This window comes from Miniopterus schreibersii (genome assembly GCF_964146895.1).
Source record: "Miniopterus schreibersii genome assembly, chromosome: 1".
In the NCBI taxonomy this organism is placed as follows: Eukaryota; Metazoa; Chordata; class Mammalia; order Chiroptera; family Miniopteridae; genus Miniopterus; species Miniopterus schreibersii.
This window is the reverse complement of record NC_138101.1, coordinates 86,075,929-86,090,778: the sequence shown is the minus strand read 5'-3', so window position 1 is coordinate 86,090,778 and position 14,850 is coordinate 86,075,929. Positions and strand designations below refer to the sequence as shown.

Below are 14,850 nucleotides of genomic sequence, written 5' to 3'. Positions count from 1 at the left end.
CTAACATTTAACCTTTTACGCAATCATAAAAGTACCACATAGGGATGAACTTACATAGATTACCTTTACTTCTGTTAATGTTTTGACATTAAGCCAAATGGTAGGCCAAGCACATTTGAGATTTCATTACTGGATATATTTGAGCAGAAATTAGGTGATATTTGCAAACTAAAGTACACAATAGCAATGAAAATGTGCTTGTCTCAATAGCCCACATCATGTAGTGTCAAGAACACTTATTTTTGAATTTTTAGTGTTAGAAACGCTCATTATCAGTGAACAGTATATGGTTTTGTTTCTATAGAAACCAACAAAGCATGAAGAGCAATTCATTTTCTTAGAGAGGTCTAGATCTCTTCACAGAAAAAGAAAAAAGTTAATTCTTCTAAACTGTAAAGAGATGACAATATGAGAAATGAAGGAATTATCGCCCCAGCCAACACAAGCGACAATACAAGAGACCCACCCTTGCCCCCTGGTCCTTGTTCTCAGAAATCTGTCCCATTTTGCTTTACTTTAAAAATGTGGCCCGACCAGAATGGCAGCAGATGCCTGTCTATCCCATGGCAGGCCAGGAAGAAACGGTTGAAGTCCGATTTGCCATTGGCTTAGCAGAGTGCTCTACATGAGGAGGTTGTCTGAAGCCTGAAGGATTTTGGCTGGGACGTAGCTTTGTTTAGAACTTGGTAATCGTAGGATACGATGAGAAATTGACTTCGCCCAAGAGCATTGCTTTAGACTTCATGTGAAAATTTTGTACAGAAATTGATGAACAATTTGGGATCAAAAATGTCGCTCCTGAATAGGTTGATGACTCTTATCCTTTTGGCTTTTAAAGAGAAAACACGAGAACACTCGAGATAACTGATGCTGGAAATATATATGACTGTTAAACAGACAAGTACGACATCAGAAAAGCAAACTATAAGTTTCAAAAAACGCTGAAGGAAAGGGGTGATGATTTTTGTGCCAATACTTGACATAAAAGTGTTTGGGGTGGGGGGCGAGGACAGAAATTGAAGAGTAGCTAAAAGCATAATTTAATCCTATTAAAATAAAATTTCCTAAAAGCAAAGAACACATATTTGGAGTGAGAGTTCTGAAGCTAAAAGTAGAAGATTCTGCATGAACTATTCGTAGACCTTAGGTACTCATTGTATTTGGAACTGTACAGTGAGGAATGAGAACATTAAGATGTAGAAAAGAAAATGTGGGTAGCTGAACATGTACCTGCAAGGACAAATGCTACCAAAGACGAGTTAATCACATTGTAGGAACTCGAGAGATCAAAGGTACATCTTGTAATGAACCTGTTCTGGAGTTAATGGAAATGATTGCCAGCTGTTCCCAACTAAAGACAACTTGAGGCAGAATGACCCAGAAAGTCCATATGGTACCAAAGGCAAAGCTTAATTAGATATATCACTTCTAGCTGCACATACCCACACTCCCAGAAGGAAGGAGATTAATTGTAAAGCACATGTTGGGAGGGTGACTTTCAAAATTGTAGGAACTGTGGAGACTACAACGTGCTACTATTTAATAGGGGCTCTCTTTGGTGGGAGGATATGAGGTGACCTCATTTCTCTCTCTCTCTTTCGACAATGGGTACATGTAACTTCTATAATGAAAAATATTTTGAAAGTGTGTACTATTACAGGTACAAGGTGTGAAAATAATGTGGCTCCTTCTGTAAGCTCCACTAAACAGTTCATAAGCTACAGTTCATAGCTATATTTCATATTGTAAAATAGGTAAGGGTTGATATAGTGTTGCAGATATTCAAAAGATCATTGCCAAAAGTCAATGTAGAGGTTTCTTGTGTGTGTGTTTTTTTTAACTGCTTACTTATTTAAACCTGGAAACAGGTCTCAAAATGACTGTGCAATTAAAAGCTACATCTGATTATTAGCAAAGGACTTTTTAAATCGTATTTTGTTTAAAAGGGAAAAACCACATACATTGTGTGTGTTAATACTCTTCCTCTCATTATGGGCTTCTATATGACAGAAACGTGGCCTCACTGAGGTGTGACCTGAAACTTTCGCAGGGTGATTGGGTCTAAAATGCCAGCACGGTGACAGTGGGCCCTGAGCCCTTTATGGGGCATAATTGTGCTACTTGGTGATTTTCTCCTGTGCTACCCCCTGCTGTAGGGAGCGTTCTGGGAAGATGAGGAATCCCCTAGCATGTGTGTCTGTGTAGAAAGACTCATATCTCCCTTGAGAATTTTAGTTGAACAAAAAAAATGGAATGTATTTTGTATCCTTTATGAATTTAACATTCACTTAATAATATAAATAATGTTTTCAGTATTAATTTTTGTAGTGATACCACAATTAAGATGCATTCAGTGCATTACTTCTATTCTAAAACCCCTACTCTACTGTATTTTCTAACATTGTCATGAGGACGAGTCTTAGCCCAGAGTTGAAAGGATGAAAGAGGAAAGGAAGGGAAGAAAGGGGAGAAATTCCTAAGAATAGCTTTCTTTCATTTACATAAAACTTAAGTAATTCCCTCACCACACTCAAACAGAAATGTAGGTTAGAATGCAGTGATAGAATTTTGTTTACTTTAAGAAACCTGAAAGTTATATTTCTTAACAAATAAACTTTAAAAATGCAGTTCCACTCATACAGGATATTAATATCTTAAGTGTATTTCCTTTTCAAACCTCAATTGTCTTACTTAGAAGAAAAATTTGGGCTAAATTGTTCCATGTGTCCTAACTCGAGCTAATAAACCAACCAAGCTTTGAATTGTCTTCATCATTATTGTTATAACAATTCACACTGTTACGTATTCCAGTGACTTTATTTCAAGTGGTAGTTTCTCAGTTGGAGAAGCAGTTCACAGTCATTTTGAGCTCGGTTAAACTCATCGCTTGGAGCTGTGATTACTTTCATGTCCTAATTAAATGGGAAAATTTCTTCCTTGCATCTTGTTTGGGAAGTCAGAAGCAATCAAGAGCTGTATGCTACCGTGGTGGTTGAGCATTATTTGATTTTTGTTGTCCAGTAATGTATATAATATCATCTATGAGTTGTCTTATGGCATAGGATAGACTTGCTGTCAGCAGGGTAATGGAAAGGGATCATTACATGAAAAGATGACATGCTGTGTTTTTGAGAGAATGTTTTATCTGAAACGTAAACATGACAAACAGACCTTGTGCCTGTTACTATAGAACCAAAAGCCTTTCCAGCTGTTTACACTTCGGATGCAAATGGCAATTTGACACAGACTAACCGAGTGTGTGATGCGAGCGTCCGCGTGAAAGGCTACCTATGGAGCATGCCCAGTGCGGTGAGTGCCTCCTGCCCGCCCCCTCCAGATCTCTGAAGATAAGGCTTGAACTTTGCACTGGCAAATGTCACTGCATACGTTTGGCACTACGTTTTTTGTTGTGTGTGGTGTGTTTTTTTAAAGGTTCTCTTACGACTCATTTCCATGAACAGTCTAAGAGCAGGTTAGAGAATATTCAGGGTAGCAAGATACGTTTAACTTTAGAACGAGTTGGTGCCCGTCTTTGAACGCACTTGAAGTGTTATTTTTTTAAAGCCACGTAAAGCATTCGAGTGTTTGTTCTTCCCATCGGAAATGGGAAAATAAGAATCTCCGCGGATTGGAGTCCTCCGGGGTCAGGGCTGAGAGCCCCGGAGGCAGAAGGGGACCGAGACGAGGGGCTTGCCCGGAGCATGGATGGAGAAAGAGCGGAGGGGGCTCTGCAGGGCTCAGCGCGCGCTGACGATCTGTGCCCGGGGCTGCAGCTGCGGATGCGAGAGGCGCCGTCTGGCTCATGAAGGCCACCTGGATCAGGCTGCTGAAAAGAGCCAAGGGAGGAAGGCTGAAGAATTCGGATATCTGTGTAAGCTCCAGGGCTTTCGATCGGGGAGACGTTGTTTTGCCTTTGCTTCTGTGATGATTGGAGCGAGTGCTGGCACGGGCTCCTTTATTTAGTAATGCGATCCTGATTGCAGGAGGAGGGAGCCAGGGAAAGTCCTGTAATTTTCTGAGCTCCTTTCCCTGTGTCATGATTTACTGCCAAAGGAGCCATCCCAGGCAGGTGTTTTCTGTAGCCGGGTTTTGTTAACATCTATTTAAAGGTATTGAAAACAATGTGTTGCTTGTAGATGGAGGGGAGCTGACTGCTGTTGTCTTGCAGTTTGGGCAGAGACGGTGTCGGGTGAGTAAACAGGCGCAAAGGGATGCTTAAGGTGGCAGTGGGAGTCAGCTCCCGGCAGAGGCATTTTGGAGAGTTCAAGTTTATAACTCGTGTGACTTTTCTGTATGTTTTTTATTAGCAGTGTCGTCTTTCTAGGTGTAAAGACTTGCTTTAGCTACAGTGTAGATTGTTTTTGAAGCTATCCTTGAAACCCATCTGTGCCCTTCAGCACTGCACTGCACCACGGAGCTGGTTTAATTATAAAAGAACTTGTTCTGGCTTCCAGAAAGGACAGTAATTGGAACATAAGGCTTGGGAAGGAAATGGTAACTTGGTAGGTACAGCTACCCAGTGAATGGTCTGCAAACCAGAGCATGGTTTGTCTAGGTGGTTTGCCATGAGATGGATTATTTTCTACTCTTTTCAGGAACTTGTAGCAAAATCTAGGAAGCTAACTGTGGTGTCAGTGAAACATTTCCAATGCAAATGTCATAGATAGAATCTATTTTAAAATGTAAATTTTCCTTTCCAGGGTTCGGCAGACTCCTACACCAGCCGTCCATCTGATTCAGATGTGTCTTTGGAGGAAGATCGGGAGGCAGTGCGCAGAGAAGCAGAGCGACAGGCCCAGGCCCAGTTGGAAAAAGCAAAGGTAAAATCCTTTTTTCCCTGCCAAGCCCTTTCTCTGCCAGTTGTGCTGAGCCCATGATGGACCACCTGTGGAAGTTTCTCCTAAAATGTATGTTTGGATTCTTACAGTATTTCATTGTCTGGTTTAAAAGAGGTACAAGAAATGAGCTTATTTTCTTCCCTTGGTAGAAAAAGGAGGTGTGATATATAAGAGTGGTCTTGCCTTTTATGTTATTTTATAATCCAAGCAACATGTTTCCATGGGAGATGGTTTATTGAGACACACAAAAGGATCTCCGATTATTCAAAAAGAAAAAACTGTATCTAATATCAAAATGATTTTACTTTATTTTTCCAGCAAACCATTTCTCTGTTCTTCAAGTTAATGTTTATTTTGGTATTTACTTGAATAATCTTACCCCGCAATTTTACTCCATAGGTGCTTTATAATAGTATTTTCTTAGATTTAAAAAATGGATCATATTATATTTTTAAAAAAATAAAGCCACAAAGGATTTTATTAATTGAAAATGTTTCTTCCCTCGGGGCATTTCTTCTCCATACCATAATAGTAAAGTGCATATATATGTATGTGGAAGGGTGACTGGAAATCAGATATGAAATATACAGAATTTAGCTGAGATTATATTAGGTTTCACTGATTGTCACGATGTGAATTCTTTTTCCCATGTAGTCATTTGAGGAGCCGCTATTTCTAAAGCACAGATTGCTGTTCGGTTTTAAGGTACCTTGGTGTGTGTAATACTCTGTAACTTTTAAATGAACATATTTGAACACAGTTGGTTTTCTTTTGAAAAAAAAATTACTGCTTTGAAAACAAGTACTGTGTTGACCTTGCTAAAAAATCGAGGGTAACATTAGACTCCTGCTGCTGCTGCTGCATCTCCGAGATAAGTAAAATCTCGGTGTGTTGCTATGGGAATCGTGGCCTGGAGATTCTGGTTTGAAAGCGTGGACAGTCCTTATGTAATTTCCTGACCTCGAGCACAGCTGCCATGGCAGTTGACAGAGGAACTGCCAGGAGGCCATGACCCTTAAAAAAGCAGTGTTCCCATACATCAAAACAGCGTCCTCACCTCAGCGGCAGGGAAGCCATCTCCAGGGGTGCTGGGGCCTTGACTGTAACACAGCCCGCAGGAGCAGGGGGCTGCTGAGGCTGGGTGCGGCCAGTTGCTATCAGCTCATCTGCTCTACCGGAGTTAATCATTTAAAACATTATGTTGTGACAACATGGATGAAACTGGAGGACGTTATGCTCAGTGAAATGAGCCAGTCAAAGAAGGACAAACGCCGTGTGAGTCCACTCATGAGGTATCTAAAGTAGACTCATAGCAGAGAGTAGAGTGATGGTTGCCAGGATCTGGGGGAGGAGGAAACGGTGAGTTGCTATTCAATAGACATGAAGTTTAGGCCAGATGACTGAGGTCTAGAGATCTGCTGCACCGCACCGCGCCTGTCGTTAGCAGTGCCATACTGTGCACCTAAACGTTGGTTAAAAGGGTAGATCTCTTGTTAAGTGTTCTTATTACAGTAAAAAATTATGAAGATGAAATCAAACAGTGAAGAAAATTAAATAACAAATGGACTCTAGTGAATTTAATTGCCACAGGTTTGCAGTGTAGCTAGTCAACATTGCAATTTAGAAGCTGAATTCTACGTTCTACATTTTGTACCAGGGTGCAAAGAGAGAAGCCAAGAAAAAAAATGTTTGTATTCCAGAAACAAAAAGTGTTTTAGTTGCACTAATTTATTCATGTGATTTTCACATACTAAAATTAAACAGTTTCTCAGGTTTACACCACATCACCATACAAACCAAGGTCTTACAGGTTTGGTTTGCAAAGTCTCCAGTTGTCTGATCGGTCCATGACTGCTGTAAGTCCTGAGTTAAGCTTTTAAATATCTTTCACACCAACATGGATCAAAGTATTGATCCTAAAACAAGCCAGGTTCATGTTGTCATACAGACAAAAATGTTTATAGTTACAAATAATGTAGAAGATGAAAGAAAATGAAGAGAATTTAAAACAAAGGCAAAAATAATTGAAGAGCTACTTAGTATGTTTAGTGAACATAGTTTATTTACATCCATTTTTCTTCCTGAAAATTAGATCAATATCTTAAAACTTTGATGTATTCAGAGGAGTTACATTAGGGTAAATGTGAATTTTAATATGTTCTGAAAGAAGATCAGACTAGGATTTAAGTTTACTTTATGTTAAAATCATGGTTTGGTAAATCTGGTTTATTAATTTCAGTACCCTTGAAGAAGGAATGCAGAGAGGGATTGTAGATGGCTCATTCATTAGATTATTTTTCTCTGTTCCCCTCTACCATGCCTTTATATCATTATACCTTTTTTGAGACCTATTTCCAAAGGAAGCCTTAAAGTTGAAAAATAATATGAATTCTTCATTTAATTTTAAATAGTTTAAAACACTGCACATCCATTTTCAAAGAATCAAAAGTTTTATAGATGTATTTTGTAATCATCATAGCATCTCTCAAGCAGAAAGATTTTGTAAGTGGATGCCTTAATTCACCTTGCAGATCACGCCCAGTAGGTCTGTGTGAATGCCTGGGATAAACCTCAGCAGTACTTGCAGATCCTGACCCGCTATAAATATGAACTGCATTACCCATTAATTGCCTTAAGAATACACCTGTGAAATAACTTGATTGGCAAGCAGTGAAACTAGAGAATTAACTGACCTACAAAAGTTTATATAACCAGGCACTCTGTGCTTCCAGTAAAACCCAGTTCTTTTCACTACACTTTGTTATAGCTCCTCTCAAACTAGTAAACTTTACAGTGAACAGATTCTATATTAATTTGAGGCAAATAAATATCAACTAGCATGACATGTTTGTTTGTTTTTAACTTGGCGTTTTCCGATCCAAAAGCACATTTTGCTCCTGTTCAATTTTGCCATACTTTGCATATCTTGCCTTATTTCAGCTGGTGCTCTTTGATTCTGCCTTAAAGACAAATAATATGTGTTTAATTTATCCCCAAGTTGATCTTTTTTAAAAAACAACTTGAGATATAATTCACTCATTCAAGGTACATGATTCCCTTTTTAGTACATTCACAGGGTTGTGCAACCATTACTATGATAAATTTTAAAACATTTTCATGACCTGCCCCTCCCCCAGTGAAATATCATATTTTAAATTAAGTCACTCTCCCATTTTTTCCAACCAACTTAGCCCTAGGCGTCTACTATTCAACTTTATCTCTACAGATTTGTCTATTCTGAATAGTCCATATAAGTGGAATTATACAGTAGGTGGCCCTGTTGTGACTGGCACCTTCCACCTACATAGTGTTTCCAGCATTCATCCATGCTCTAGCATGTATCAGTACCTCATTCTTTTTTATTGTCAGATAATATTCCCTTGTATGGATGTATCGCATTTCATTTATTCATTTATCAGTAGGTGGACATCTGGGTTGTTTCCATCTTTTAGTCATTGTAAATAATGCTGCTATGAGCATTTGTGTATAGGTTTTTGCGTGAACGTATGTTTTCATTTCTTGTATATGTTTATCTAGGAGTGAAGTTGCTGGGTCATAAGATCATCTTTTCTTAACTGAAAGAATGATTTCTCTTTTTCTTTTCTCCCTCCCCCAAAATGGTCCTTTCTACCCTAAACTCAGATGGGAAGTCTAGATGTGGAAGGGATTGGTTCAGAGGTGAAATAGGTTCTGAGCTATATTCTTTGTACGATGAATTAACATTAAAGTCCATTGTTCTCTTATCAGTGGATATTTGCTATGAAAGAACTTGCATTAGTCACAGTTACTGAATAGAGGGACTGAAAAGACAGAGCCACAAAGAAGAAACGGGCGGACCTTTGGCTGCAGAAAATCGCTACTGTTGGTTTAGGAAGAAGAGTTTGGCCTTAAATAATGCTAATTAGAGGTAAAACAGAAGTACCTTAGCTTGAGTGGAGACATCTGTGAGCTTCGGAGGAAAATACTGCACCCTGCTGGCAGGAACAGAAAATCCTTCTTGGAGGAGGTGATTTAAAACTAGACCTTACAGGATGGACAGATGGAGTTTACCTTATGAAGTAGAAAGTGGGGAATGGGGAAGAGGGAAATGCGCCCAAGGCCTAGTAAGTAATGTAAGTAAAGGCCAACGTAAGGAAATGCTTGGCAGCAAGAAAATATGGAATCTTCCAGAGAAAGGTTACTTTGTTGAGATCTTGCCAACTTGAAAATGTGTTTATTCTAGCCTCACATTTAATTAGTATTTTGGCTGGGTATAGTATTCATGTATGAAAAATATTTTCCTCCAGAGATTTAAAGACATTATTTTGTCTTCTAGCTCTAGCTCTGTTGATATGTTTGCTGATGTCATTTAGTCCTTGAATGTGGCTTTGAAATTTTTTATAATATACTGAGAGCTGCTCTTCCTTTGGTATTTTGAAATTGCACATTGGTGTGGGTCTTCTGATTTGTTGTGCCTGGCTTCTCATATGCAAGTTCATTGTGAAGGGCCAGTCACTTCAGTTGTTCTGGAAAGTGACTCCCCCCCCCCCCCCCACTGTATTTTCCTCTTTCTGGTTCTCTACTTTGTCAGAGGGTTGATTAGAGCTGCTTCTCTCCTCATTTTTTCTGTACTCGTACCTCTGTCTTTTTGTTCTACTTTGAGTTTTTCTCTACTTCTAACCCATCTATTGGAATTTTTCTTACTGAAAATTTCTAATTTCCAAGAACTTGCTTCTCATCTCTGCTTTTATAGATTCCTGTTCTTATTCCATGGGTATAATATTTTCTCTTATACCTCTTAAGAGTTTTTAAAAGATTTCTGGACTGTTCCTATTTTTAAACTTCAAAAATTTTATTTTATTTTTACATACTGGAAACTTTTTCAGAGGTTTAATTTCTGGCTGTCCATTTGTAAAATCAGAGCAAGGCATTGTAAAGCCGACTAGCAGCTCTAAGCGCGATGACAAAGCTTCTTGACTGTTAGTCTTTTACAGGGTAACTAGTTGGGGGTGTCTTTTCTTTCAGTCTGGTCAGTGTCCCCAGAGAGGGGTCCCTGATCTGGTATTTTACATTCTCACTCTTTCTCCTCTGTTAATTACCACTGTCTGTCGTTTTCTTTATCTGAGATTTTGATCTACTCTCATTTTCTGTTCTTCATATCTGTGGGTCTATACTTTTTGAAAAAAAATATTTTTCAAGAGGTAGCATATGTTCAGTTGACCATGTTTTATTTCCCATGTTTATTAATAAACATACTATGAAAGAGAAAATGTTTCTCATAATATGACATGGGGAAAATCCTACTCAATGGGAAATATTCCCCTAAGTAGCCTTTTCAGAAGAAAGAAGAAACATTAATGTGTTTGTTCACCTTCAACTCAAAGGTGAATTTTTTTATTTCCAAAAATGTTAAATATGTTTTTACAAATGGGTCTTCTTTAGAAAATTATGTGGGAAGTAGGAGAGAAGTATATGTTTTATGTCTGTATTGCATACTTTCTTCAACCTATAAGATACACTGTTGGAGAGAATCTAAAGAACATGTATTAAAGTAAATGGCGGCTCATAGGACAAAAATGCATTTAATTGGTAAGAGATAAAATCTAGCAGAGAAATCTCATAATAGAAAACACAAAGTATGGCAGACATTCTTAAGAAAATATTTTAGGCTAACATTAGTTTTCCGTCATTGATTTCAATGCTGTCTTTTAACTTTTGCATTGAAAAATTGTCAGTTCTCTTCTGCTCATAGCATACAAAATAGAATTACAAAACTGGCTAAATATCTCTAACTTCTAGCAGCATGGGTTAGTTTATTGTTCAAATACACACTAGCTTAGATTACATCATTTCTAACTGTAAGAAATAAAGAGTGTGCGAAAGCCCCATAGACCTGGGTTTGCTTCTATGTTAACTCATAAGAATCCAATTATCTCCAGTGTTAGTTGACAATTATAGAAAGAACAATAACAACACTTGTTGTGTGACTACTGCTCATTAGAGACGGTACCTACAGCATTGATTCCTATACCATCTTTTACATCAGAAAAATCCTCACTCCTTCTCAGTTAGCTTTTGCTACAGAACAGACTGCTCTCAGTTTATTGGCTCAAAGTCACCACCATTTTTACTTGGGTCACAATTCTCTTCCATGCATCAGTGGCCAGCTGGCAGGTGAACTGGTGACCTGGGAAGGCCTCTTGCATGTGTCTGCAGGTTGGCAGCTGCCAGCTTGAGTGTCCCATTCTCCTCTGGGTGGCCTCTGATCCCCCAGCAGGCTGGCTGGCTCACCCTCATGCTGGTCTCAGGGTTACAGGCGCGTCAAGAGAGAACAGTGAGTGATATTCAGGCCTCTTCTTGTATCACGTGTGCTAATGTCCTGTTGGTCAAAGCAAGCCATGCGGCTAAGCTCATAGTCCATGTGGGGGGAACTACCAAGGTATCCTGGGACTTGTTACAGCCGTTTTCTGTAAATAATCTGCCACATCCATTTGTTTCTCTCTTACCTCTTTGGAAGAAGAAATGTCTTTTTACTTTTTAAAACAAATAACCATGCCTTCCCTCTCACCCCACCTTTCCCTTCCTGTTAAAGTCAAGCTTAATTGCCTGAGGCTTTATCCCCCGATTCCAGGCCTTCCCCACTTCCTAGCGACTGATTTCTGTCTCTGTCTCCCTACTGAAGGTCTCCAGTGACTTTCTAAATAAGCTCATTGGCCTTTTTATTAAATATTCCCTTGACTTCCCTGTAAGCCCCGCCTCGCTTTCCTTCTCTGGTAAGTCCATTGGCCTTGCAGGTGCTGGCTTCTGCACGAGCCTGTTTACTGCTTCTGGGTGGTTCCTCTTCAGTCTCCCCGGTGCCGCCTTTGGCCCCCCCACTGCAGTGTGGAAGTCCGTCCAGCCCAGCGTTTAGGCCCTGACCTGCTGGCTTTTACTGCTTCGGGCAGGCCCTGGGTGTCAACCTGATGGGCTCCTCAGGCATTGCTGCAGAGGCAAAGGGGTGCCCAGCAGAATGTGTTCTGTGCATTCTGAATTCAGCCAAAGCAGCTCTCTCCGTTCATTTGATCTATTAGGACTTCCCTGTAAGTTTTCCTCTGAATATATTGCTTCGCCTCCATGGCGAGCTGTCAGCTGCTGCCATCTTTCCCTTCACTCTCATCTGTCTCACGGCTCCACTTGTGTCTGCGCCTCTGCCCCGACCTCTCTCCCTATTGTTAGCATCTCACTTCTTCCCCCTTTTGGCATCTCCATCAGTTCTGACACCCACTTAAAAGTGAGCTCCCCATTTCTTCCCTTCAAACCCTTTCTTCTCTACATTTTTGTATTTCTGTCAGTGTTGACTTTATCTTCCCAAACCTGAAGCTCGGGATTGGCCAGTTTTTTCTGTAGAGGGTCAGATAGGAAATATTTTAGATGCCAGGAGTCGTGTGTTTTCCGTCACAGTTACTCAACCAGGGAAACCTGGATTCGGATCCATCTCTGCTGCGGACGCTGGTTGCTACACCTTTCGATAAGTTGTCTGTGATGCTCCGACCTCGTTCCAGTGGTAATTGCGTTCGTTGGCATGTGTCAAGCTCAGGGTTCCCAGGCGGGGGACAGGGATGGGCAGAGGCAACTGGAACACAAGGCTCCTGCCTTCAAGTTCAGTGTCTAACGGGGAGTTCGCCTTAGAAGTTATGAAACCACTGTTTTCATTTCCTCTTGAGTGGTATATGGTTGCCATACACTATTACCTACGGTCACTGTCGTATTTGAGTTACTTGTTTCTAACTCGGTGGTGAGTGTCGTATGGCAGATCTGTCGTGTCCAGTGGCTGCTGACCTGAGTGGGATGTGACTGGCATTGACTCTGTCACTTGATCTTCACAACAGCTCACTTCGTGGGGTCAGATTGCGGCCCATCCATCCTTCAGACTAAGGCACATGTCCTGTCTCCTGAACTAGACTTTTTCACCTGAGAGTCAGGGAGTGCTCTGTACTTCTTAATCTCCCTGGTCCAGATTCCTGCCTCAGTTACCAGGAACGAGTTAACACTTTTTCTTGCTGTTCTCACCTGCTGCCTTCTGAGTAATACCTGGGTATTTTAGGAATAAAATTACATATTGTTCTTGATTTCTTTATGGTTATATTTATCTTGACAGTCTACCTACGAATAAGTCTTAAGTTTCTGATGGGCAAGACTTACATGTTTTAAAGAGAACCCAATATTCTGACTTAACATTCTCTTATAATGGGTTTATGGTTTTTATTAATGGACGTTCTAGAGGGCTGGGGCTTGCTCCCACTTAAAACTGCGCTCTTGGGTAAAAACCCTTATAAGGACTGTTAACATAATGCAGACTTCTGGCTGTTTCAAAACCATAAATGGATTGGGGAGAGTTATTATAAACTTTGCAGCTCAAGCTTTTCTTTTTTCTTAGAGAGCTATCACTGAACAACTTTGTTGTATCATTATAAACACAGCTATAAATGATTCTCCCGCTCCTTTCTCTCTACCAGATAGGGGCAGGGAGCCACACAAAACCTGTACGCACAGCTGAAAACAGTCAACCTCTCCCTGCTCATCAGTTTTTGCCCCACCAATAGCTAAATGACAGATGTTGAAAACTGTGGAAGAGAAATTTATTCAGTTAGCAAACATTTGATGAGTGGTATTGTGCTGTGGAGCTGGGAGCTAAAGGAAGGGGAATTAAAGATGTGTTAGATGTGGTTTTTCCCCTCAAGTGCTCATGGCCTAATGTTGATGCCCGAAGTGTGTGTCGCGGACTGAGAGTGACGGGATAAGAGACTAGCAGCAGCGTGGGCCCAGTGCCGTGGGGATGGTGAGCAGGGCCTCAGTGCTGCTGGGGTGGAGGGGGGCTGGAAGGCGGAATAGGACGGTGGGCCTAGGGCTGCCCCCCTGATACGGGACTGTCACTGCAGGAACAGCCTTTGCTAATCAGCAACATGCTTCTTTAAGGTTAGCAAGGTGGATTGCTAACTGAGGCATCGAACAAAGGCTGTTATTTTGGTTTAATTTTGTTTAAATCTCACTTAATTCTACCTTACACTAACCACACTAAAGTTTTGGTTTTTTTTACCCTCAGCATTCTGAAGTGTACGGTTTAGTAGTGTTAACTATGCTCACATTGCCGAGCAACAGATCTCTCTAGAACTTTTTCTATCTTGCAAAACTGGACCACTATACCTACTGAACCACAACTCTCCATTCCCCCTCCCCCAACCCCTGGCAACCACCATTCTACTTTGTTTCCATGATTTTGACCACTCTGGGTACCCCACCTAACGGAATCCTTTTGGCCCGTTTGTGACTGGTTTGTTATACTCAGCGTAATGTCCTCAAAGTTCATCCATGTTGTAGCATGGGACAGAATTTCCTTCTTTCGTAAAGGCTGGATAATATTCCATTGTATAGAGATACCACATTTTTCTTTTATCCATTGAAGAAAATGGATGGACGTTTGGGCCGCTTCCGCCTCTTGGCTATGGTGAATCATACTGTTGTTTTTTAACCTTGGATTTATTTTCATGGTCCTGTTAAGCTGTGTCATCAGCAAGTAGTAATTATAGCTTATGTTTGTACAGTGTCTCAGTATGTAACTTCCCGTTGATTTACTGTGCGTGGTCCTTGCACCTGCCCGGTGCGGAAGGGAGGGCCGGCGGAGTTATCCCGTTTTGTGAATGAGGAAATTGATGGTGGATAGTGGAGGGTCTTGCCAAGGTCAACTGAGCTCTTAAATGGCAGAATTAAGACAAGGACTCAGGCTTCTGTCAGGTAGGATTCTGTCCTTAGGTTCTTTCTCCTAATCAATGAACCCCTCTTAGATGTAAACTGAGAGTGATGCACTCATGCTGCCTCTGTGTCAGGCTCAGGAAGGATTAAAGGAATAAAACATTTATTTTTTTTAATGGTAAAAGCAAAAAAAAGCAAGGTAACCATGGAAACAATTTAAAAAGTAAAAACATCACCTCTGCTATTTTTTTGCCATTGAGTCTAGATAGTACTACTGGAGTTTACAAGCAAAATACTCCTCCTT

The 14,850-nt window shown here is 40.5% G+C and overlaps 1 protein-coding gene across 11 annotated transcripts in view; it reads left to right on the top strand.

Annotated features, from left to right (window-relative positions):
• The window catches only part of CACNB2 (calcium voltage-gated channel auxiliary subunit beta 2), a 316,687-nt gene that overhangs the window by 211,638 nt on the left and 90,199 nt on the right, over nucleotides 1–14,850 (top strand). For 9 of the 11 annotated variants that reach the window (XM_081143572.1, XM_081143574.1, XM_081143569.1 and 6 more), the window contains one exon: nucleotides 4,701–4,820. In XM_081143572.1, coding sequence (XP_080999698.1) covers nucleotides 4,701–4,820 — 120 coding nt within the window. Of the gene's footprint in view, nucleotides 1–1,301; nucleotides 3,872–4,700; nucleotides 4,821–14,850 lie in introns of those variants that run through there. The other 2 variants (XM_081143570.1, XM_081143575.1) reach the window with 1 other exon arrangement.